This window comes from Globicephala melas, chromosome 20 (assembly GCF_963455315.2).
Source record: "Globicephala melas chromosome 20, mGloMel1.2, whole genome shotgun sequence".
NCBI classification, from domain to species: domain Eukaryota; kingdom Metazoa; phylum Chordata; class Mammalia; order Artiodactyla; family Delphinidae; genus Globicephala; species Globicephala melas.
Genome location: NC_083333.1, coordinates 8823092 through 8846066, shown reverse-complemented (window position 1 = coordinate 8846066; position 22975 = coordinate 8823092). Strand labels below are relative to the sequence as shown.

General features: G+C 53.2%; 1 protein-coding gene across 7 annotated transcripts; it reads left to right on the top strand.

Moving 5' to 3' along the window:
- Nucleotides 1-5720: 5720 nt before the first annotated feature.
- Nucleotides 5721-22181, top strand: P2RX5 (purinergic receptor P2X 5). Of its 7 annotated transcripts, XM_060290913.2 has the most exons (14): nucleotides 5730-6389; nucleotides 10356-10506; nucleotides 11142-11213; nucleotides 11499-11574; nucleotides 11661-11757; nucleotides 12016-12096; nucleotides 12338-12476; nucleotides 12943-13079; nucleotides 13535-13628; nucleotides 13778-13843; nucleotides 15859-15941; nucleotides 16835-16984; nucleotides 17506-17585; nucleotides 18392-22181. In XM_060290913.2, exons 1-14 carry the CDS (start codon nucleotides 6253-6255, stop codon nucleotides 18418-18420), a joined length of 1392 nt encoding a protein of 463 aa, XP_060146896.1. In that variant the 5' UTR covers nucleotides 5730-6252; the 3' UTR covers nucleotides 18421-22181. The 7 variants fall into 7 exon arrangements, 5 of the variants coding, with proteins under 5 accessions (XP_060146897.1, XP_060146896.1, XP_060146898.1 ...); XM_060290914.1 differs by lacking the exon at nucleotides 11142-11213 and having other exon boundaries at nucleotides 5721-6389; XM_030861747.3 differs by lacking the exon at nucleotides 17506-17585 and having other exon boundaries at nucleotides 5739-6389.
- Nucleotides 22182-22975: the final 794 nt, after the last annotated feature.

Here is a 22975-nt window from a genome sequence, read left to right as displayed (position 1 = left end):
CTTGTGTATTGGAGCAGGTGTAATTTTGAGCAAAGATGAATGTGGTCAGGAATTTTTTTCCTCTCTGTAGAGCTGTGAGGTCTGAGATTGACGTTGGACTGCTGGGGTGGGAGAAAACACCACTGGCCCACTGTGGTTCTGCAGACCTTTTAGATTTCCTAGTCTGGGAAAGGCTACCAGCCTAACTCCTGGATTCTACACTGGGGCTTGGGGTCCTTTGCCTCCTAGGTGAAGAACTCACTGGTAGAGTAGCAAGTTAAGGACACTAGTACCTCTAGGTCAGGGGTTCCTAACTTGTTTGTTTGCCATAGACCCGTTTGGCGATTTGCTGAAGCCTAGGGACGGCTTCTCAGATAAATTCCCAGCATTTTATTGTGAACATCTTCAAACATACAGAAAAATTGAATTTTACACTGAACACCTGGCTTCTTCCATTAACATTTTACTATGCTTGCTTTATCGTATTTTTCCATCAGCTTGTTTTTAAATATATAAGTTTATAAAGAACCAGTTATATTGAAACAGTGATCAGAATATTAAAAAAATTTTTATGAAATGGAGATACATACTTCTTTATTAAGAAAGAAAAATGGGGAAATATCTGTAATTTCTACTGGTGTTAAGATACAGGTACTGCTAATACTCTTATGGTTTGTTGCCTACATTCATAATTGAAGGAAATGGTAAATTTCAGTTAAAGTGTAGTAAAAATAAATAGGTAACCTATTTTTCCATCCAGCTTCACAGACCTACTCTGTTTAGGCTGGGTCATTTAAGAAAAAGCATCTGTTCTACCCCAGGCTTTGTACTTTTGCAGCCATCTATCAGTCACTCCGGGCACCATTAGCTGTTCTGTGGAGGAGGAAACAACTTGCCCAAGGCCATCAGCTAGTTTAAGGAGGAATCTTCAGGTCTAATGTTTTTCCACAGAAGCTTCATTACAGGCGGGCAGGGTCTAGGGCAGCGGCAGCTAGGGGGCAGTGGAGGTTTACAGGTGTTGCTGGGGAAGAGGCACAGGTGGAGCTCAGCTCATCAGGTTCCTGGGCTCTACCCACTAAGGGTCCTGATGCTCTAGTCCGGCTTGGGCTTGGGAATTGGCTTTTGGGGCAAGCACTCTGGGTGAGCTTTGATGTCAAGACCCACACCCTGTGAAATACTAGTTAATGAGATCAGGGTTTGTTCATGTGATTACGCTTTGTCAGTGGGTAGCGCTCAGCACAGACTTGGAGTCTTGATGACTAACAAGTTGCTTCAGGAGACAAATGTAACATAATGCTCTAGTAGAGTTATCTCTGTTGAAATCTTCTAGAAATACACACTCAAAAATAAAGGCTTAGTCACTCTACTCTTGACACTTCAAATATGCAGGCTAATGGGTAGAGGCAGGATGATCAGGAATCAACCTTCCCCCCTTCCTCCTTCCCTCCCTCCCCCCATCCCCCCTTCTCTTCTGGATGACCACTTATCTCATTATAGACCCAGTGGAGCAGAGTGGTAAAGCCTTTTCTGCCTTCATCACCCTATAGGACAGATAAGGTGTGCACTCAGCTGTAACTCCCTGAAACATACAGATCGGATCCTGTCCTTTGGGAATTTAGAGGAGGAGAGGGATCCAGGAGGCCTTTGTGAAGGAGACAAAGCCCTGTAAAGGCTGAGCCTTGAAGCCATGAAGTACTGAGGAGAGACCCGCCTGAGCAGAGGCACAGGGATTGGAAAGTGCGGGATGTGATAAAGCTGTCAGTCAGTTCCCCTGAAGCTGGTGTGCGTAAAGGGCTCGTGAGGCCAGAAGGGCAGGTGGGGATAGAGACTGCAACAGAGGAAGAATCTGTGGGAGGACTGAGCGCAGGAGCTGTGGACGCCACACCCACTCTCGGGTTTCACACGAGGATGTCCTGCTTGCTCGCGGTTCATCACTACAGTCCTGTGAACTCGAGGAGACAGAGGTGGGATGGACGAGGGCTGTTTCATGAAGGTGGGGAAAACCCCGCAGGGAGCACGAGCAGGACCATCTTTCTCTACCGTGTGCCATGTTCGTGCTGGCGCCGCTGTGTGGGTTTGGTTGGTTTGAGTTTGAATCTTTATCCTTTTCAGTGCCCAGTGAGCCAGCATTTGACGATTTAGTCTTTTAAAGTGACACCTCGGTGGAGTTTTTCCCCAGGTCACATTCTGAGAACTGAGTAATGAGTAAGAACCCATCACTTAAGACAGGACTCAGAAATGCTTCCTGCAGAGACAGGCTTCCTTCTTCCTGTTGACTCTTTGAAGCAACATTAGTATCTGCTGTTTCTTTTTTAAAAAAAATTTTAATCTTTATTGGAGTATAATTGCTTCACAATACTGTGTTAGTTGATGTTGCACAACAAAGCGAATCAGCCATGTGCATACACGTGTCCCCACATCCCCTCCCTCTTGAGCCTCCCTCCCACCCTCCCTATCCCACCCCTCTAGGTCATCACAGAGCGCCAAGCTGATCTCCCTGTGCTCTGCGGCTGCTTCCCACCAGCCAACTATTTGACATTTGTTAGCTTATATATGTCAATGCTACTCTCACGTTAGCCCAGCTTCGCCCTCCCACCCCAAGTCCTCAAGTCCATTTTCTATGTCTACCTCTTTATTCCTGCGCTGCAGCTAGGTTTGTCAGTACCATTTTTTTTTTTTAGATTCCATATATATGCGTTAGCATATGGTGTTTGTTTTTCTCTTTCTGACTTACTTCACTCTGCTCACCATTGCTAATTATTAGAGAAATGCAGATCAAAACTACAATGAGGTATCACCTCATGCCAGTCAGAATGGCCATTATCAAAAAATCTAGAAACAGTAAATGCTGGAGAGGGTGTGATGAAAAGGGAAGCCTCTTGCACTGTTGGTGGGAATGTAAATTGATACAGCCACTATGGAGAACAGTATGGAGTTTCCCTAAAAAACTACAAATAGAACTACCATATGACCCAGCAATCCCACTACTGGGCATATACCCTGAGAAATACTATTTCTTAAATGGACCAGTAATGTCTGTTAATGGAATGTGTTTATCAAAGCAGGACTCCTCAGAGCAAAAGAAAAATTAAAGGATGAATTGCTTCATGAAACCCTTTCCGTGCCACGCCTCTCCCACTCTTGTCCCTTCTAGGTCATCCAGGATATTTCGGGCTCTGAAGGAGGGCTCTCCTTGCCTTGTGATGACTTCCTTTTGTGCCCTAGGACAGATTCAGATTTCCTATCTCAGGCCTCGTTTGATCCCTCCTCTCCTCTGGGGTGGGAAATTGAACCTCGTTTGTTAGGTGTAAGTAACCTCTGAACCTCTCCTCCAAGGACGTTATTTTATGAGATTTGTATTTTATTTCTCTTCTGCTTCCTTTTAATTATTTGGAGAATATTTTTTGAGTTCATTTAATAATTTCCCATCACTTGACTGCAGCTACCTTAAATCATCCAACGAGACAGTCTTACGAACCAGATGAGATTGGTCAGTCCCTTCACTGCCAGCCCCTTTCTTTAAGGTGGACCACAGTCATTATAATGAAGCGTGATGTGGATGCCTTTGGGGGAGGAGAGGGAAGGGGGCTTTGACTACTTTGAGAACTAGCCATTCACCCCTGACCCCTGACTTACTACTTGCTAAGCTGATAAGCATTCGCACAGTAGTGGTGGCGAAGATCATTTGAACAGGGTGCCTGTTGAGATGGGTTTAGGTAGAGACTGGAAAAACCACTCAAAGACAGCAGGCAGTTTTCATTCAAGTGGAGAATTCATCTTGGATTTGGAAACATCCCTGACTTGAACTTCTAATAATGCAAACGTAAAAAGCAAAGACTCTGGTACTTCCCTGGCGGTCCAGTGGTTAAGACTTGGCACTTCCACTGCAGTGGGTGCAAGTTTGATCCCTGGTAATGGGAACTTCTGCATGTGCGGCCAATAAAAAAGCAAAGACCCCTTCTCCCACTTTGGGTATAATGGGAGTTAGACCTGAACTTGGGGAGGTGAGCCGGCCCCAGCGATACGGAGGTAGATTGCAGATACTTAGGTTTGCAGCTCCAGGGAAGTATTTTTCACATTGTTTTGACCATGACCCACAAGAAGAAATATATTACACGTCATTATACGCACACACATACTTCAAACATTTCACCAAACTGTCTACACTTACTTCCTTAAACACACTCTGATATTTTCTTTTTGTGAATATGCTGGTTGGAACTCAGTAAACTGATGTCCTGACCCACTGATGGGTCTGGATCTAGCCTGAGAAGCTGTGAGGGAGCCCACAAGGAGGGGTCTGGCCCTGGCCCTGAGAGCAGCGCTTTCCCCTTTGGATGTCCCTCGTGGTCTGTAAAGCACCTGGATAGTTCTGTCAGAAACTGCAGCCTGGTCTTGGCTGGGCCGTGGGGGGTTCAGGAGGGGCTGCCCACACTGGAGGGCAGACAAGAGCAGGTTGGTGGGCCTCCTTATAAGGCGTGGTGTCACTCCATGGAGGCTGCATCTCCTCTGAGTGCTGGAGAGCCGTGTGAGGGGAGGGCTGAGGAAGAGGCTGGCAGGAGAGTGAGGAAAGGAGGCCTGGTGACAATTCCTAAGCCTTTCCCCCAGGATGATGTCAGCTTCCAAAATCCCCAGCCATGACTGGAACAGGGCGGCAGCGGAAATCTCCCTGTTTAAAACGCCAGGCCTGAGTTTCACTCAACAAATATGTACTGACATATAATGTAGCAGTCATAGCGGTGGGCATGGGATGCAGAGATGTCCAAAGGCAAGGTCCCCGCCCTCCTGGAGCTTACGGTCTTAGTGGGGGACACAGACAATAAGTAAATAAGATCATATTCAAGAGTGACAGGGGCTCTAAGGGAATAAGAAGGGGTAATGGGATAGAAAGTGTTTGGGGTGGAGGCGCTTTTGGTGGGTGGTAGTAAGAACAGGACTTTTTTTTTTTTTTTTTTAAGGAAATGGCATTTGAATTGAAATTGATGAACAGTTGCAAAAATCTGTGCTTCCGAAATGGCAACTTGAGAGCAAAATACAGATTTGCTGGTCCCATCCTAGCCTTAAGGGAATGAAAATATTTGGGGCAGGGCCCAGGAATTTGCATTTTTCTTCCAAATGATACCCATGTTCACTAAAACTGGAGGCGTGCTGCCCTGGGGCTTTTACTTTGAGAGGAGGTCACACCTGGTGAACTTTAGGGTCCCTTCCAACTCCCAACTCCCAGAGCCTATGGTTCAGGGAAGGGAACTTATTCCTGTGTGAGAGCCAGGCTAGGGAGAGGAGCAGGACCACGTCCGGTCAGACTGCAGGATGGCAGCGAGTGAAATGCAGAAAACAAGCGTGCACAGCCCAGCACACACGTGCACACGCACACCGAGCTCACCCAGGACCCCGCCTCTCGATGGCTGTCCCACGTTCTGAACCTGATCTTCTCAGAGGTGTCCTCATCTGTGTTCCCAGTGCCTCTAATTTAATTCCACCGTCCGTGAGGGGTTGCAGATTCAGCAGCTTAGGTGAGGTCCGTCTCTTGCTTTGGGAGCATTTCCACAGCTGGTCCCCGCCCTCTCTCCAGGCATCTTTAAGATCCCAGGCCTCGGCTGCCTGTCTCCCCATCCCCACCCCACCCATCCTCCCTGCCCTACAGAGTTCTCCGTGCTCTGGCCACTGGGGCGTGCCTGGCAACTGACTCCCCCGGAGTGTGGGGTTTAAACGGGCCGGCCGCAGCTGCTGCAGTAGGAACGCGCACTTCATCACAGCCCCCATCCTGTGAGGGGAGGGCGAGGGTTGGCCCCAGGGAGCAAGAAAAATCAAGAAACCTGTTTGTATCTTTCTGTCAATGCTCTTTACCCCGTCTTCGCCTCCACTTGCTGTGTTGTAGGTCCCCCTCCCCTGGCCTCAGTTTCCCCGGCCATTCAATAGGAGGAACCCCTGGATTTCTTTGGGGGCGGAGAAGGGGCGTTGCTTCCAAAGGAGACCCTCTTCTCACCGCACCCCTCCCGGGCGGCGGCGATCGCCGGGAGGGCCCTCGCAGGCCAGTGGCCGGGCGGCGGCCCGGCGGTGTCACTGTCAGTCAGGGGAGGAGGCAAGGTCGCAGTCTGAGGCCCCCGCCTGGCCTCGGGCGGCGCTGCCGCGGCCTCGCCAACCGCCGGACCCCGCCCGGTGAGCCGCGCACCCGGGCGCAGCGGTGCCCACACTGGAGGCCGGGCGGCGGCGGGGGCGGCTCCATGCGGTACACGTGTGGCGACGCGATCGCGGGCCAGGTGAGCCGGCGCCATGGGGCAGGCGGGCTGCAAGGGGCTCTACCAGTCGCTCTTCGACTACAAGACCGAGAAGTACGTCATCGCCAAGAATAAGAAGGTGGGCCTGCTCTACCGGCTGCTGCAGGTCTCCATCCTGACCTACCTGGTGGTGTGAGTTCTCCGGGGCTCGGGGCTCGGGGAGGGGGAAGGGCCGGTCGGGGCCGCAGCTGTGGCCTCCGGGGGCTGGGAATTGGCCTGGGGGCGCCGGGGGTGCCCTGTGACTGGGCTCTGGGACCCTGCTCGGGAAGGCGGCCCTTCTTGTACCGTTGGGCTTAAGGGTGGGGGCTAAGGAGGGAGCCCTCAACTCCCCAGCGGCTCTTGAGGTGATGAGATGCGCCGGGGTTCCTGGGGCCCCCCCATTTGTGAGGCTTTCCGTGGGCAGTTCCTTTCTCCAGGGCTGGGGCCGCCAGTGCTAGGGCTTTGGGAAGGGGGCGAGGCTGCAGGGGCTTGGGCTGCAGCTGTCATGGCAGCCCCCCTGGGCCCTAGCCCGGGCTGGCCCAGGCCGGCCCCCGGTGGTTTATTTATAGTCACTGAGCTCAGTGCCAGTCTCCCGGCAGGGGCAACTCAGGAGCCTGGCATGTCCCAGAACTCCTTTCTGGCTGGCTTGCCCCACCCGCGGCTGGCCTCTCTGGGGGTCCTGCCCCGAAACACTCTATGCTCCCTGGCACCCAGCTCTCCTGTCTGCCCCCCTCCCCTGCCCTGCAGGAGCTGGCACCATCAGCTGAGGGGCAGCTCCTTGGGGTCAGCCAGGCACTGTTCAGAGGCCTCACCCCCAAGCAGGGAGCGGACAGGTGGAGAGGAAATGACACCAGACAACTGGGATGCGGATGTGCCTCTTTTATTCCTTCAGTTTAATGCTGTTGAGTCCCTCCTACTTCCTGACTTGGGGAGCAGTAGAGGCTCCTCCAGGGAGGGCAGCCCTGACCTCACCTCACCCCCACCCGGAGGCTGGGCTTCATCCCTGACATTCATCCCTAAGACACCTGGCTGCCCCCCACCTGAGGGCCTTCTGTCTTACTGCTCCTCAGCCAGGCTTCCCTTTCCTCCCCTACCTCGTTAGCGCCCACTCATCCTTCACACCTGGGTTCTCGCATGCTCCTCCCCAGAATTCCCACAATGTAATTACGTGCGTATTCAGGGGATCATTTGCTTAACGTTCGTGCTGACTGCCCTTGTCAGCCTGGGGATGCCATGAGGGCGGGGCCTGCCTGGTATCCCCTAACTGCTTAGGGGACAGGTGTGAAACGAATGAGTGAATGAAGGGTTGTTGTTCCTTGAGTATTTGCTGAATGTTTCTGTCCAGGCCAGGCCCAGTGTGTCCCTACTAAAATGGCTGGTTGGCTCAAGGGTCACAACCCTCTCAGAGGTCCTTGGAGATGGGACAGCCTAGGGCCCCAGGACATGCCAGCTCTGCCCCCAGAGATGAGGGTGGAAGCATCCTGGTTGCTGCCTGGGAGAGGCAGGGCACCCCACAGCACTGCTGCAGGACCTCAGGAAGGCGGCTTCCTGCCCTCTTCTGGCTGCAGTTTTCCCAACTTTACCAAGGGGGGTTGACCTGGACAATCTCTAATTAACAGTAACCTCAGTAATAAGTTGATGTGTTATATTCATTGAGCTCCTCCTCTGTGCCTGGCACTCGCTGTGCTAAGCAATTTACGTGTGCCGTCTCATTAAAAAAAAATTTTTTTTGTATTTTGATGTAATTTATACTCACAGAAAAGTTTTAAGAGTAGTAGTTTTTTAATGCCCTTCACCTAGATTCCTCAAATGTTAACATTTTACTACATTTGTGTTTTCCTTATCCCTTTCTCTTTCTATGTGTGTGTGTACATGTGCAATTTTTTTCTGTTGAGTAGGTTGCAGGCATGATGTCTCTCGATTCCTAAATTCTTCCATGGGTATTTCTTAAAAACAAGGAATCTCTTATTTAATGAAGTAAAAGCATGAAAATTCGGGAATTAACATAAAAATATTATCATCTAAGCAATAGACCTTTTGTAAATTGTCCCCAAAATTACCTTTATAGGAAAAGAAAATCTGAAATCATGCCTTGTGTTCAGTTGTCATGTCTCCTTTAATCTGGAATCACTCCTGAGTCTGTCTTTGTATCTTATGACACTGACATTTTTTGGAGAGTGCAGGATCTTTTAAAAACCATTTTTAAATTGAGGTAAAACTCACATAGCATGCAGTTCATCATTTTAACTAACCATGTTAAATTACACAATTCAGTGGGTTTTAGTACATTCACAATGTTGTACAACCATCACCACTATCTAATTCCAGGACGTTTCCATCACCCCCAAAAGAAACCTGTGTCTATTAACAGTCATTTGCAATTCTCCCCTACCGCCATCCCTCCCTTGGTAACCACTAATCTACTTTTTGTCTCTATAGCCCATTCTGGACATTTCATATAAATCAAATCATTACAACACGTGGCCTTTTTTTGTCTGGCTTCTTTCACTTAGCATAATGTTTTCAAGATTTATACATACTGTAGCCTGTGTCAGTAAATTATTCCTTTAATTGCTGAATAATACCTCCTTGTATGGATACACCACATTTTGCTTATGCATTCATCTGTCGGACATTTGGATTGTTTCTACTTTTTGGCTATTAGGAATAATGCTGCTAGAACATTCATGTGTAAGTTTTTGTGTGGATATATGATTTCAATTATCTTGGTTACATACTGAGGAGTGGAATTGCTGGGTCATATAGTAAGCTTGTGAGCAACTACCCAACTGCTTTCCACAGCACCTACAGCTTTTTACATTCCCACCAGCAAGTACCAATTTTTCTGCATCCTCACCAACACTTGTTATTTCCCATTTTTTGGATTACTGCTGTCTTATTGGGTGTGAAGTACTATCTCCCTGTGTTTTTTGATTTGCATTTCCTGACTAAAGATGTTGAGCATCTTTTCACGGGCTTATTGGCCATTTGTATGTCTGTCTTGGAGAAATATCTATTCAAATCCTTAGCCCATATTTAAATTGGATTACTTGTCGTTTTTATTGTTGAGTTGTAAGACTTCTTTGTATATTCTGGGTACTAGACTCTTATCAGTTATGTGACTCACAAATATCTTCTCCCATTCTCTGGGTTGTCTTTTCACTTTGTTGATAGTGTCTTTTTTTTTTTTTAATTTTATTCTTGGTGACTTTTGGAAGTTTGCCAATAGAACCTCCTCATAAGTAAACTCTGGAATTCACATGTACTCTTTTTGTTGTTGTTGTTGGGGGTAGGAGTTTATTAATTTATTTTTGCTATGTTGGGCCTTCGTTTCTATGCGAGGGCTTTCTCTAGTTGTGGCAAGCGGGGGCCACTCTTCATCGCGGTGCGCGGACCTCTCACCGTCGCAGCCTCTCGTTGCGGAGCACAGGCTCCAGACGCGCAGGCTCAGTAGTTGTGGCTCACGGGCCTAGTTGCTCCGTGGCATGTGGGATCCTCCCAGACCAGGGCTCGAACCCGTGTCTCCTGCATTAGCAGGCAGATTCTCAACCACTGCGCCACCAGGGAAGCCCCGATAGTGTCCTTTGATGCACAAAAAAGTTCTTAATTTGGATCAAGTCCAACTTACCTATTTCTTCTTTTGTTGCTTGTGTTTTGGGTGTCAAAGGGTACAGGATTTTGCACTCTAATTTTGTAGAATCCCCCTCAGTTTGGGTCTGTCTGAGGTCTCCTCATGATAAGTTCCAGGTTGTGCACCATGTCCTTTAACCATCCTCACCCCTCTGGAAGGAGGTGCACTTAGCCCTGTGTTGACCCCCAGAGTTCATTGGCTCACCCGGGGTCACATGGCAAGTGTGGGTCGAGCCGGTTTCATCCCAAGCTTGCCCAGCTGCAGGGCCTTGGCTCCTGAGAGCAGCAGCCTCTCACTTCTGGGGTTGCTTGTCACCTCTGCTGCTTGCAGGACTGGCTTTCAGGCGGCAGAGGGAGTTGTGACTCCTGCCCAGGAGCTGGTGGGAAAGGTGGAGCCCCAAGCCTGACCCCTCCACACCCTGGGGGCCTGAGGAAACTTCCTGAGGGCAGCAATGAGGCTGACGCCCACCTGCTTGCCCCTCCCTGCAGCTGGGTGTTCCTGGTGAAGAAGTGTTACCAAGACACGGACACATCCCTGCAGAGCAGCATCATCACCAAAGTCAAGGGTGTGACCTTCACCAACACCTCAGAGCTTGGGGAGCGGCTCTGGGATGTTGCCGACTATGTCATCCCACCCCAGGTCTGAGCCCCACCCAGCACAAGGGCCCAGGCTGGCAGGGTCTGGATCCGGGTGGGTGACATGGGAAACTGCTTGGGGAGCCAGGGACCTCCATTCACTGTCTCCCTTGGCCTGGGATGGCTGCAGGGTTTGCAGATAGACTCTGCCCAGGTCCTTTACCCCATGCCTAACCCCAGCCCTCCCCAACTGTGCCTTACGGGGCTGCTCTGTTCCCATGAAACCCTGAGCCTGTTGAAACCAAATGGGACCCAGAGAACTTCCAGGTCAGTGTGAGTCAGGTGGCCTGGCACCGAGAGCCCTGCCCTTATATTGGCCACTGTCCCTGGGAGCAGTTCCCTGTGCCGGGGCCGGGCCATCTCTTCACTGCCCCTTCTCCTCTCTCCCCTCCTGTATCTCAGCTTGGACCCTGGGGGCTGAGGTCAGAATGGTTTGGGGTTGTGGGCATGGAAGAGACCCCTCTAAGCATACCTGCTCTGGGACTCCGAGGTCAGTGGGCTCGTGGGTGGGATCCACTGATTTGTGGCCCCAGTGTCTGCAACACCCATGCAGAGATCCCACCACCTGCCAGGCAGCCCCGGGAAGGGGGGACCCCAGATGGCAGGAGGGGGTTCCTCAACCTCCCTCTGGTTTCTCAGGGAGAGAATGTCTTCTTTGTAATCACCAACCTGGTCGTGACCCCCAACCAGCGGCAGGAAACCTGTGCCGAGGTGCGTCTTGGTGCAGAGAGCTGGGGAGGGGGTGGGAGAGCTGCCAGCAGTACTTGGGGTCCACCCCTCTCCTGAGGCAGGGGTGTCGACCCCCTCCAAGGGCCCTGGGGGATGTGTGCACCAGCGTGCATACCTGCATTATTCAGGGGAGAAGCAGGTTCTCAAGGGGTGAGCAGCCACAGGCAAGGGAGGAACCCCCGGCCTCACCCTGGGGTGGGACCTGGTTCTGAGAAGGGGTCCCTGCAAGCACCTGCCCCCCGCCAGGCACCCTTTCTCTCCTGGCAGAGTGAAAGCATTCCGGATGCCTTGTGCTATGAGGACAGCGACTGCCCTCCTGGGGAGCCTGTTGTGGCTGGAAATGGTGAGGCCTGGAGTAGACAGGGCTGGGGGCAGAAGGGGAGTTGGAACCAGGAGGTTCCTGGCATTGTCCTTCTCCCACCCCTGCAGGAGTGAGGACTGGCCGCTGCCTGCGGGCGGGGAGCGAGCAAAAGGGCACCTGTGAGATCTTCGCCTGGTGCCCGGTGGAGACAAAGTCCAGGCCAGCGTGAGTGGCTGTAACCTCGGGACCCTGAGGAGTTACCCAGTCCTGGGCAGCGGGTCCCAGCCCAATGGTGGAGACATGTCCTGGGGGAGAAGCCAGGGCACCCCACAAAGGCCCCAGGACCACCCCGACATGATCAAATTGACTGTCCTTTGCAAAGGCTCCAGGGCACCCAGGGAGCAGACAGGCTTCAGCCTCCGCACAGGCATGGAGGGGGCGGGGTAGGGCCTCCTGAGCAGACTGTCCTGCCTTGGTTTTCAGGAAGCCACTCCTGGGCGAAGCTGAAGACTTCACTGTTTACATAAAGAACTTCGTTCGTTTCCCCAAATTCAACTTCTCCAAGTACGTGGGCCCATGTGTATGGAACGCTGTGTGGAATGCCCCACTGGGTGGTGAGGGGGCACCCTTTCCCGTGCAGTGGCGGCAGGGCTGTGTCCTTTCGTGCTGGAGGGTGTTGGGGGTGGAAAGCAGTCAGGATCTGAGGGGCTTTAGCCAAGGGCTCAGGGTGGGTCACACCCGGTTTCTGGCCTGGGAACAGCGAGTCTTACCTTCCTTTCACTGGCTCTTCATGGCCTCCACCCAGGACAAATGTGCTGGACACCACAGACAGAGCTTTCCTGAAGTCCTGTAAATTTGGCCCCAAGGACCCCTACTGCCCCATCTTCCGACTTGGGTCTGTGGTCAGCTGGACGGGGAGCAGCTTCCAGGAGATAGCTGTGCAGATGGGTGGTGGGGCTGGCCGGCTCTGGGCTTGAGCTCTGCAGTGAGGAGGGGGTGTGGAGGAGGACCCACGCGATGGGGTGGCCCTACAGTCACCTGCCCAGGGACCGTCTCAGAATTAGCTGTGCTGCACACTTGCACCTGCGTCTGGCTCTGAGTCCAGGGGCATCAGCTGAAACCGAGCCAGGAGCCCCACTGGCACCCTGGCTGTAGTGTGAGGTGCCAGTCCTGCAGTAGGTGCTTGCTCGGGTCATTCCCTTCTCCCTGGAGCGTGAAGCAGGAGGATATGGGCTGTCCGCGACGCACTTTTCTCAGTCACCCCAGAGGTGTGAACCCTGGGCCTTCTTCCCTCCGGGAAGGATGCTCCAGTGGGGCCAACCCCCTGCCTGAGCTCTCCACGAAGAGCTGGTCTGTGACTTGTATCTCCAGAAAGTTCTGTGCACTGATTCTTGTCTCTTTTGCATCAAGGGTGGTGTGATAGGAATTCAGATTGAATGGGACTGTGATCTTGATAGAGCTCCCTCTGAATGTTACCCTCGCTATTATTTTAACCGTCTGGACAACAGATTTTCAGAAAACTCTCTTTCTTCTGGGTACAACTTCAGGTAACTGGGGCTAAGTCTGCCACCTTATGACCCTCTCCACGTTTCGTGTCCTTGCCTGGGTGCCAGCGCTACGACACCCCTTCCTGGGGGTGGGTGTCAGAGCGGGAGGTGCAGGGAGGCTGCCAGGGGGCCTCTGGGAGAGAAGCATTGGCCATGGCTCTGGACTTGCCCTGAAGCTGAGGCCTGGGTCAGGCCCATCAGTGCCTTGGTGGTCCGGGTTGGCCCAGTAGTCGTGGGAAAGCCCTTGCCTCTTGGGGAGCGTCTGACAAGAACTTCAAAGATCTGAACGAACCTTTTATGTCACGTCAGCAAGGGGGTCTCCAACCTTTCCTGGGCCTGCTGAACGCCAGGGTCCTGGGGTGGGGGGTTATAAATCTCCAAGGTAGTGGAGCCTGTGTCGCCAAACAGGGAAGACCCAGGTGGGCCGAGGGCTCCCTGAGCCGTGTCTCCCCCAGGTTTGCCAAGTATTACCGAGACGCAGCTGGCGTGGAGCTCCGCACGCTGTTTAAAGCCTACGGGATCCGCTTTGATGTGATGGTGAACGGCAAGGTGTGTGGGTGAGGCTCCCCTTCTGAAGCTGGGCAGGTCCTGGGAGGGTGGGGCATGCTGGGGGGACCCCAGGTTGGCTCTGGGGGAGTCCCTGGGGATCCCGCTGTCCTGCTGCCTTCCTCACCCCACCTTGTCTTTCTGTGCTCCAGGCAGGGAAGTTCAACATCATCCCCACAGTCATCAACGTGGGCTCAGGGGTGGCGCTCATGGGTGTGGTGAGTACCTCTCCCCCACCCTCTTTACCCTCCAAGCACCCGCAGGGGCGGGCAGCAGGGACACTGCCCCACAGGAGTTGTCCCAGTGCTCCAGAAAGAACCAGAACTGGGGAGGTCAGTGCGGATGGGGGTGAAGAGGGCTCTCTGGGACTTCACACCCCTCCAGCAGCCCCCAGGTGGCCGTGACTACCTGGGTTTCTCTTTCCAGAGCCAGAGAGGCTTCTGCCTGTGGCTCTGCAGCTGGGGGGGGGGGGGTTCTCTGGGATCCTGCGCAGCCTTGTCTCCACTTCTGCTAAAAAGAGGCAGGATCCGGCTATACACAGGGCTTCTCAGCCGCGGCCCTGTTGACACGTAGGGCCAGATCACTTTTTTTGTGGGGTGACTGTGTGCATTGTAGAGTGTCTGACAGCATCCTCGGCCTCTACCCACCAGACGCCAGCGGCACCTTCCCCCACAGTTGTGACGGCCAATAATGTCTCCAGACGTCGCCAAACTGCCCCCCGGTTGTGAATCACGGGGCTAGAAAGATGAGAGGCAGGGCAGTCGGGCTGTAGTCCAGGTCTGTCCCTTCAGTTGGGCAGAGGGGCCACCGGAGAGGAAGTAGCAGCTGGAGGGCAGGGAAAGGCTTCCTCTGGATCTTTCATGCCCCTTTGTTTTTCTGGAAGTTTTTTAAAGACAAGGCAGTCATCAGAGTGGCTCACACCCGTACCAGCAAGCCACTTGCCAAGGTTTCTGGCAGCCTTGTCCCTGGTTCCTCTGCCCAGGAGGTCACAGCAGCCCCATGGGGGCTTCCAGGAGGACCTAGGACTGACTTCTTATTGAGACCAGGAACACCATGTCCTGTAGCAGGACTCAAAGAGGCCATGCTCCTGAGAGGTGGTCAGTGGATGAAAGTGGGCCCCAAGGGCCTCCTCTTAACTGCTGCAACATCGTTGGGGAGCCCTGCACGTTTAACATAGGTAACTTCCCGAGACAGGGGCCACCTTCAGACATCACTTTATGATGGGGGTAAATCAGAACACAGGCATCTGGGGACACACTTGTGAAATGAAGGTAAGGGGGAAAAGTGGTAGAGGCTGGGTGGGGGGTGGGAGGAGTGTTCTCTGTGGAACAAGGAATTGATAATCTTTTTAGCATCTGGGTGGGCGGGTATGGCGGGGAAGGTTGTGCAATGCCCAGGGTCAGAGGACTTGCTTCACCTGTGGTCCTCCATCAACCCTCTCCCACCCCCCACCCCCGCTCCCTCCTCTCTGTGCAGTGGGTGGAGTCGCCCTCTGGTGGAGGAGACTGGTATTTGCGCCATCCACTCTGGTCTGAAGAGCTTGTGTTCAGGTGTCAGTGGGTCGGTCCGCTGGGTTGGCTCAGCCCTCCTCATCTTTCCTTGACCGCTGCTGTGGTGTCCTTGTTGTTCAGATACCCTCCAGTCCCTCTCTCACTGCCTACTAGAGGGATTCCCGCAATGCCACATTTCTGTTCCTGGCCCTGTTCCCAGGCATGACGAGCCTGTTCCTCTGCAGTGCCCTTCCTGAGCGATTTTTCCTTTTTCCTTATATAAAATCCTATTCAGCCTCAAGACTCAGCCCAGATGTTCCTCCCCAGGCTGAGTAGCGTCCCATCTTCTCTCTGCTGCCCCTGCTCCTGTCCCCATCCTGGGACATTGTCACTGTCATAATTTATATGCCCGCCTCCTGCACCAGAGGGGGAGTCCCCAGAGGGTCTCACTGGCTTACTCTTGGCCGCACCCCAGGGCAGTGCTTAGCAGACCCTGGCTGAAGGCGTGATCCGATGGGATCAGGGTAGTGCGGGGTGCTCACCCTGAGGGGTCAGACAGACCACAGGCTAACTCGGGCTCTACCATGGAGCAGCTCTGTGGCCCTGGACAAAGATGCCTCTTTCTGAGCGCAGCCCCCCTCAGGGGTTGCTGCAGGATCAAATGGGATGTAGTTGGTGTCAAGTGGCCGGGTGCTCTCTGGAAGTCTAGGATCCTGAGTCAGGGACCCCCAACTCTTTTGCAGGGGTCTTTCTTCTGCGACTTGGTACTCATCTACTTCATCAAAAAGAGCCACTTTTACCGAGACAAGAAATATGAGGAAGCGAGGTCAGTTATGCTTCCTCCCAGCGGCCCTAGGGGAGCCCACTAGGTCAGCCTTTCCCCCTCCCGGGCTCAGAACTCTTACCCTGGTTTTATGTCGGCGTTTGGCGGGTAGAGGCAGGGCTGAATACGGGGAGCTCCCTTGGAAGGGCTGGGTAAGGCGGAATGTTCTGAGTACCCGCTCTACAAAACTGGATTCTACTTCAGAGCAGCTGGCAGAAGACAAGACCACCCAGGCCATGGGCAGGAGACCTCGTTTCCAGGCCTGGCCCTGCCACTGTCTCCCCAGGTGACTTTGGACCAGTCCCAGGCCGCCTTGGGCCTTAGTTTCTCTCTCTGTGAGATGAGAGTGTTGGTTTACATACAGTGCCTTCCAGCACCTACAATTTTAGGATTCTTGGACTTGGTGGTCCTGGTGAGCTGGGGTTTAGGGAAGCTGGAGTGGTAAGGGAAGGAAAAAAAGAAAACGGATTCCCCCCCCTCACTCTGGGGGCCTGGGGGGGGGGGGAGAGAGAGAGAGAGAGAGTGTGTGTTCAGAGGAGCTTGTGTGTGTGTGTGTTCAGAGGAGCTTGTGTGTGTGTGTGTTCAGAGGAGCTGGTTGTATGTGTGTGTGTGTGTGTGTGTTCGTGTGTTCAGAGGAGCTGGGATGGGAAATGCACTGGGCGCTGCTCCCTCACTCCCACCCCAACCTGGGACGGGGCGGAGGACCAGCCTGCATCATCTGCCTGGACTGAACCCCAGCCCTGGTTCTCGGGCTGAGCCCTGAGCCCTCACTGTACCTGCCACCCCTGCTGAGCTGCTGGGGGAAGAGGGGCGCCCCCTGCAGGGCGAGTGGCTCACCTGTCCCAGGGAGGAGGTGGGACCCACAGGCCAGGGTTAATGGGTCATGTCCTGCCCAGGGACCTAGAGGTCCTCGCCCGAATGGCAGAGTCCTCGCAGCAGAGCATGGCCCCGGACGCGGCGGGGCTGGCGGAGCAGCCAGAGGTGCAGGATGGAGGTCGCGCCCAGGAGAATGGCTGTGTGTGCCGGCAGCTCCTCCAGCCTGCCAGGTGAGGGGCTGCCCAGCCAAGGGCCAGGAACGAGGCCCGCAGAGACAGCCCAGCTGGCTACTGTGCTCCCTGCTCTGGGTGACCTGGCCCCAAGGCAGCATGCCAGGGACCCAGCAGAGCCCATCCAAGCTGGACTCTGGGGGGGAGGGGTGCTGGTGGTGCTTTAGCCCCTCCACGATGCCCGTTACCCTCCAGTACCCCTGAGCGACCACAAACCTGTCTGCTTGCTATGCTGTGCCCACGTTAAGACAGTACTATCATTTACTCAGGCTTACTCTGCTGGGCACTGCTCTGAGTTCTTTGTACATGTGAACTCTTTTCAGCAACCTAATGAGGTGGACATTAATATTTCCTGTTCTAATGAGGAAACCAAGGCTCAGAGAGGTCAAGTAACTTGCTCAAGTCACACAGCTAATAAATGGCAGAGCTGGGATTTGAACCTGGGCAGTGGGTTCCTAGAATCCAGTTCTCCATCAGGTTGTTTTGCCTTACCGGCCCTTCATCCCTCCACACCTCATCAGATGCCTCCCCCGAAGCTCCTCTTTGATGTGGAAATTCTGGAGCTGCCCAAGCCTGAGGACAGTGGTGGCTGTGCTGACAGGTGACCTGCAGGCTGCCCTTCCCTGAGCACTGCCCAGAAGCCCCGGGCAGCCTGGCGCTTTCTGTAGACCTGACCACAGCCTGGCGTGGGAGGGAGCCCTCAGGCCTGCTCTGCTTCCCTGCCTCGCTATGTGCCCCTGAGCAAGTGCCTGGCCCTCTCTGGGCCTGTTTTCCCTTTTGTTCCGGGGGTGCTGGACACAGGGGAACCTCCAGCTCAGTGAGTAGGGTTCCCTGACTCTCCTCTCGTGAACTACGTCAGAGGCGCTCACTGACCTGGGGCTGGCTGCCCTCTGCTTCGAGCTTCCATTCTCTGCTGACTCAGCGATTGGCAGCCTCCAGTGGGTAACTGGGCCTGGGCAGGGAAAGAGGGAGCGGTGAGCCAGGATGGAGAGGGAAGGCAAAGGATGGAGAGGAGTGAGGAAAGAACGATGGAGAGGCTGGGAGATCTGCTGGGGTAGGCCTGTGCCAGCAGCCCTCCACGTGCTCCCTGTCACTTCCTGGGTGCTCACCTGAGCTCCTTCGCCTACAAGAGGAAAGAGCGGTTGCTCTGCTGGTCTTGGCCAACCTCGCCTGTTGCTGTGGGGCCGCAGCGGCTGCTCATTGCTGGGCCAGCTCCAGAGGCCGCGGCCTGAGCGCCTCCCTGTGCCTGGGCTGTGGCCAGGGAGCCCTCAGACTGCTGCTGTGAACGCTCACTGCCTACCGCGCTGCCAGCCAGAGGCTTCTGCAGGCGGAGCCTGCCTTTAGGGAGGCCGTCCCTGCCTGCAGGGCTCCCAAGCGTCCTCTGTGCCCCCACCCGCCCACACACAGGTCTGGCCACCAGGGGAATGGAAAGGTGAATGTGGAGCAGCTGCAGAACCTGCAGACCGTGGAGGCATAGCCAGAGCTGTTGGCTGACAGCAGATTTGGTGAAGATTTGAGGGCAGAACTGCCCACAGCTCTGAACTGGAAAGAGTCATCGTCATCCACGTGGGACGGGGCTTCCAGGCACAGCCCACTCTCCTGCACTTTGGGATCCTGCTACAAGCTTTTTGTTGTGTGTGTGCGGAGGGGAGCCTCCCAGTGGCCACAGTGGCTCATGCAGAAGAGGCCCTGGGGAGGGGAAGGGTGGAGGGCAGGCCAAGGGCCTAGAGTGTTTTCATTTTTCCTGAGAACTTAGTAGGGCATTCAGTTATTCATTCACATAACAAACACTGATGCCTGCTGCGGGCTGGGCCCTGTCCAAAAGATGCTTGAATGAGACACTGACCTGGCCCCCAGGGAGGGGGGCACGCGTATAATTCCCTCCAGAGCCGACAGACATGACAGCTGGGCCCAGGACTCTGGCCTTCCTCCAGCCTCTAGCTGAGACCTGCACAAATCCCTAGAGCGAATGATGGCTCCTCAGAGAAGGACCTTGGCCAACACCCAAGGGGACATGTGGCCTTGCCCCCAGGGGTGAAATTTAAAGGTGGCCAAGGAGGCAACTGGGAAAGGACTGGACCTGTGAGGAGGCAGCTGGCCATGAGGAAGGAGAGCCTCGGGAAGCTCAGGGGATAGCGTCTCACCCAGATGGGAGACACATCTGCCTGTGTGGTTTGGCTCTCGCTGTTCTGTGGGGCTTGCAGTGTCCCTGCCCGGCTTCCCTCCCTGTCTCCTCTAGGGCTCCATCTAATGAGATGATGAATGGCGCTCAGTCGTCAGGTGGAAACAGTTGTTACTAGGCTGGCCTTCAACCCCCTCCCTCAGTGGCTGTAAAGCACTGCTATTAAAGTGTGGTCTGGACCAGCAGCATCCGCATCATCTGGGAGCTTGTTAGAAATGCAGTCTCAGGCCCCTCCCTCATCCCCCTAAATCAGAACCTGCATTTCAGCAAGACTCCCAGGTGATTCACACGCACGTGAAAGGTTGAGAAGCAGTGCTTGAGGAGATAGCGCAAGCTACTTTGAGACCAAGCAGATTCCCCCCTTCCCTCCCTCGGGAAAGTGGCATTATGCTCAATTCATTTAAATTAAAATATTTTGGCTAGGTCATACTTAAATGACTCAAAATTTAAGAGGTACAAAAGAACAGAAGTGAAAAGCTTCCCTCCCACCCGTTCCCGGAGGCAACCTGTGTTACCAATTCCAAGAGGCTCACCTGTCTTGCTGAGAATCCACTGGGTTACTCACGCCTTCCCTCAGGAAATGAAGTTTTCCTGCCGCCTGCAGTCAGACCAAGTCTCCTCTGTCAGATGCAAGAGAATATGCTGGGCTAGGGAGCCGGCTGGCTCGCTTCTCCCGCTGCACTGGCTGAGGAGCCCCAGCGAAAACGCAAGGGGAGGGGTCTAGAACTCAATCATGGTTGTTGAAACCAGCTGGCAGCCCAGGCCTGCAGTGCTGCCCGTCACCCAGCAAGCCTGGGTGCTGTGTGAGCACCTGCCCTGACTCAAGGGAGCACCCTCTCTGGGAGGACTCTGGTTCTCCTCCGCACAGAGCGGGGAGTAAACATCCTTCCACTGGGGCCTTTGGACAAGAGGGTTGGAGGGGCGGAAAGGTCTCTGGCGAGGCTGGCCTCTGGGGCACAGGGGCGTGGTCCCCAGAACTGGACCCCTTCTAGATCAAGCAGCTCCTCCCCTGGGCTGCTAGGTGACCTGTCAGCAAGCCCAACCTGCTGTCTGAAGAGAAAGTGAAAACTCCAGGTGATTTGCTGTGGTGTTTCACTTCCTCTCTAAGGCTAACCCTTGGATCTGATAACACAGCATGTTACCTATATGTTTGGGAGTGAAAAGGGCAGGGGTCACGGCCACTGAGGAGTTGGGTCTGGTTTCTTTTAATCTGCTTTTGGAATCGCTTGGCAGCGGCCGTAACACTTGACAGCTGTGCTATTTGTTTTATACTGGAATGGAAATGTCTCCCTACAGCTACTCCTTCAGTCAGTAAATATTTATTGAGTGCCTACTGTGTCAGGTGTTGGACTAAATGCTGGTGACACAGTGGCTAGCAGCACAGAAACGGTCCCTGCCCAGGTGCTCAGAGTCTAGAGGTCACACATCAATCACAAACAGGATGGGATGCTTTGAGAGTCCTCAGTGAGGAGGGGCCAGGTTTCCACAAGGAAGTGACACACAAGTTGAAGTCAGAAAGGTTAGTAGCAGTCTAACTAGGTGATGGGGGAAGCATCCACGTCAGGGAACTGCATGTAGAAAAGACGTGAGAAAGAGCAACTGAGGAACTGGAATGCAGACGGTGTCACTGGAGCAGCTTCTGTGAGGCTTTCATCAAGTTAACGTTCTTTAATTTTAAGGGTTGCCCCTTTAAACTTACTGCCATGGAGGACTTAACCTGTTTCTTCAAGTACAGCAAAGCTTTCCAGGTGGCCTCTCCCGTACGTCAGAGGCCCCATGCTCAGGAAGCCAGACTGGCCAGTGGCCCCCATCAAAGCTTCTGGATGGTGTAACACACAGCCAGTTCCCATGCTTCTGCACAGCATCACCCCTGCCCGCGTTTTTGCAGAAACTTGGTGAATGAGTAGGAGGCTCATTAATCTTACAGAAATTGGCTTTGAAGTGGGAAGAAGAGAAGCAGGAACTTGAGCACTTTCCAAACCTGGGAAAGCCCCTTTCCCTCGGTGCACCTCATCAGGAAGATGATCATGCTAGCCTCTTAAGATCTTTCCATGCTGACATTTCAGCATCACAAGAATTGTCTATGCTTATGTTCAAGCCCTGGCCTAAAGCCATCTACCTATTCCATGCCTTTGGAGTACCATGATGCTGGCCAATGGGAAAGTTTCAAATTGGGTGCTATTAATGTGACATCATAGGGACCAGCCATTGAAAGACCAAAGAGCGGGCTTCCCTGGTGGCGCAGTAATTGAGAATCCGCCTGCCAGTGCAGGGGACATGGGTTCGCGCCCTGGTCCGGGAAGATCCCACATGCCCCGGAGCAACTGGGCCCGTGCGCCACAACTATTGAGCCTGCGCTCTAGAGCCCGTGAGCCACAGCAACTGAGGCCCGCGCACCTAGAACCCGTGCTCCGCAACAGGAGAGGCCACCGCGATGCGGCAAAGAGTGGCCCCCACTCACTGCAACTAGAGAAAAACCCGCAGGCAGCAACGAAGACCCAGCGCAGCCAAAAATAAAATAATTTATATATTAAAAAAAAGCGCAAAGTGCCCTTTACTCCTGATGCAGTGGTCATCAGGACTGATCAGTCACAGATGCCTTTTTTGTGCCCCCCAAGCCCATCAGTTCCTTTCTCAGTGGCTAGCTGACCCCTGGGGATAAAGGGGGGAATGTGACTTCCTCCAGGTGTCTGAGTACCCCAGATAGGGTCTGCAGTGCCCTGGGAAGTCCTTAAATCACCCCATTTGGAATGGCAACTTGCACGTCTGGAAAAGGGCTCCACTTGGTTCCAACCTGCCCCCCCCCCCAAGTGGTACAACTCTCCTCAGAGCATATTGTCCAGTGGACCCAAGAATGCTCTCTACAAAAGATACCTTTCTTTCAGCTGTTTCCCCTTAGGCCAGCACACAGAATTAAAGGGGGGAGATATCAAGCATTTTCTGGGTCCTGACCAGTATATGTATTTTCTGACATTTTAATTTGGTTATAAAACAATAAAAGGTGTTAACTTTAAATGTGTCCTGATCTTTTCTCCTACATATTTTCATGGATACCTGGTGTTTTAGAGGAAAATGTAAAGAAGGCAAGACCAAAAGAGGCAGACACAAGAAACAAATAGTGAGCAATATATTGCTTTCCTTATTGTCTTGCAAAGAAATTCAAATGAAAGGAAACTCTTTAAACTAGCAAACATTAAAGGACTAGGAAGGCACTGATAAAACTGGTCCTTTTCATTTAATGAGTATAATCTGATAAAACTCTGGAAAGCATTTGGAATCAAGTTTTTATCTTCTAGTAGCTTACTAAATTCCCTCAAAATGATATAGATGTGAAGACATGCACTGCAGTCTTTTTTATAATAACCTTTCAAACAATTTTACTGCCCAACAATAGAGGAATGGTTAAGTAAATCAGCTCACTTTTCGCCATACCCCCCAGCAGGACTCACCCTGCATCAGGACTGAACCCTCCCTTCCCACTTAGAGAAGTCCCTGAAAGGACCAGGGAGGTTGGGAGAGGGGGTGGGGTGTGTAAACCATGAACGTGAGCATCTTCATTGGTGGTCAGAGAAAGGGTTCAGAGGTGGTCACTGGGAGAAGGAGGCAAAGCTATCACCTCAGCCGCTTCTTGGCTTCATGTGAAAACATCTGGTCCAGAGCCCAAAATGGGATTCAGGAGGCCTGGGCCTCCACTATTGGTCACAGGTTACCACCTACTATCTGTAAAAGGGGACCTGAATTCAAGTTCTCAGATCCCCTTCTGATCTAAAACTGATTCTTTTCTAAAAGTCCCAAACTGATCACATCGC

What these genes read in the sequence shown, in the direction of transcription:
- P2RX5 (XM_060290913.2), top strand. Translation starts at nt 6,253, where the DNA reads ATGGGGCAGGCGGGCTGCAAGGGGCTCTACCAGTCGCTCTTCGACTAC. An exon ending in ATGTGATGGTGAACGGCAAG is followed by an intron (nt 13,629 to 13,777) that starts GTGTGTGGGTGA and finishes TCTGTGCTCCAG; the next exon opens with GCAGGGAAGTTCAACATCAT. An exon ending in CAGCTCCTCCAGCCTGCCAG is followed by an intron (nt 16,985 to 17,505) that starts GTGAGGGGCTGC and finishes ACACCTCATCAG; the next exon opens with ATGCCTCCCCCGAAGCTCCT.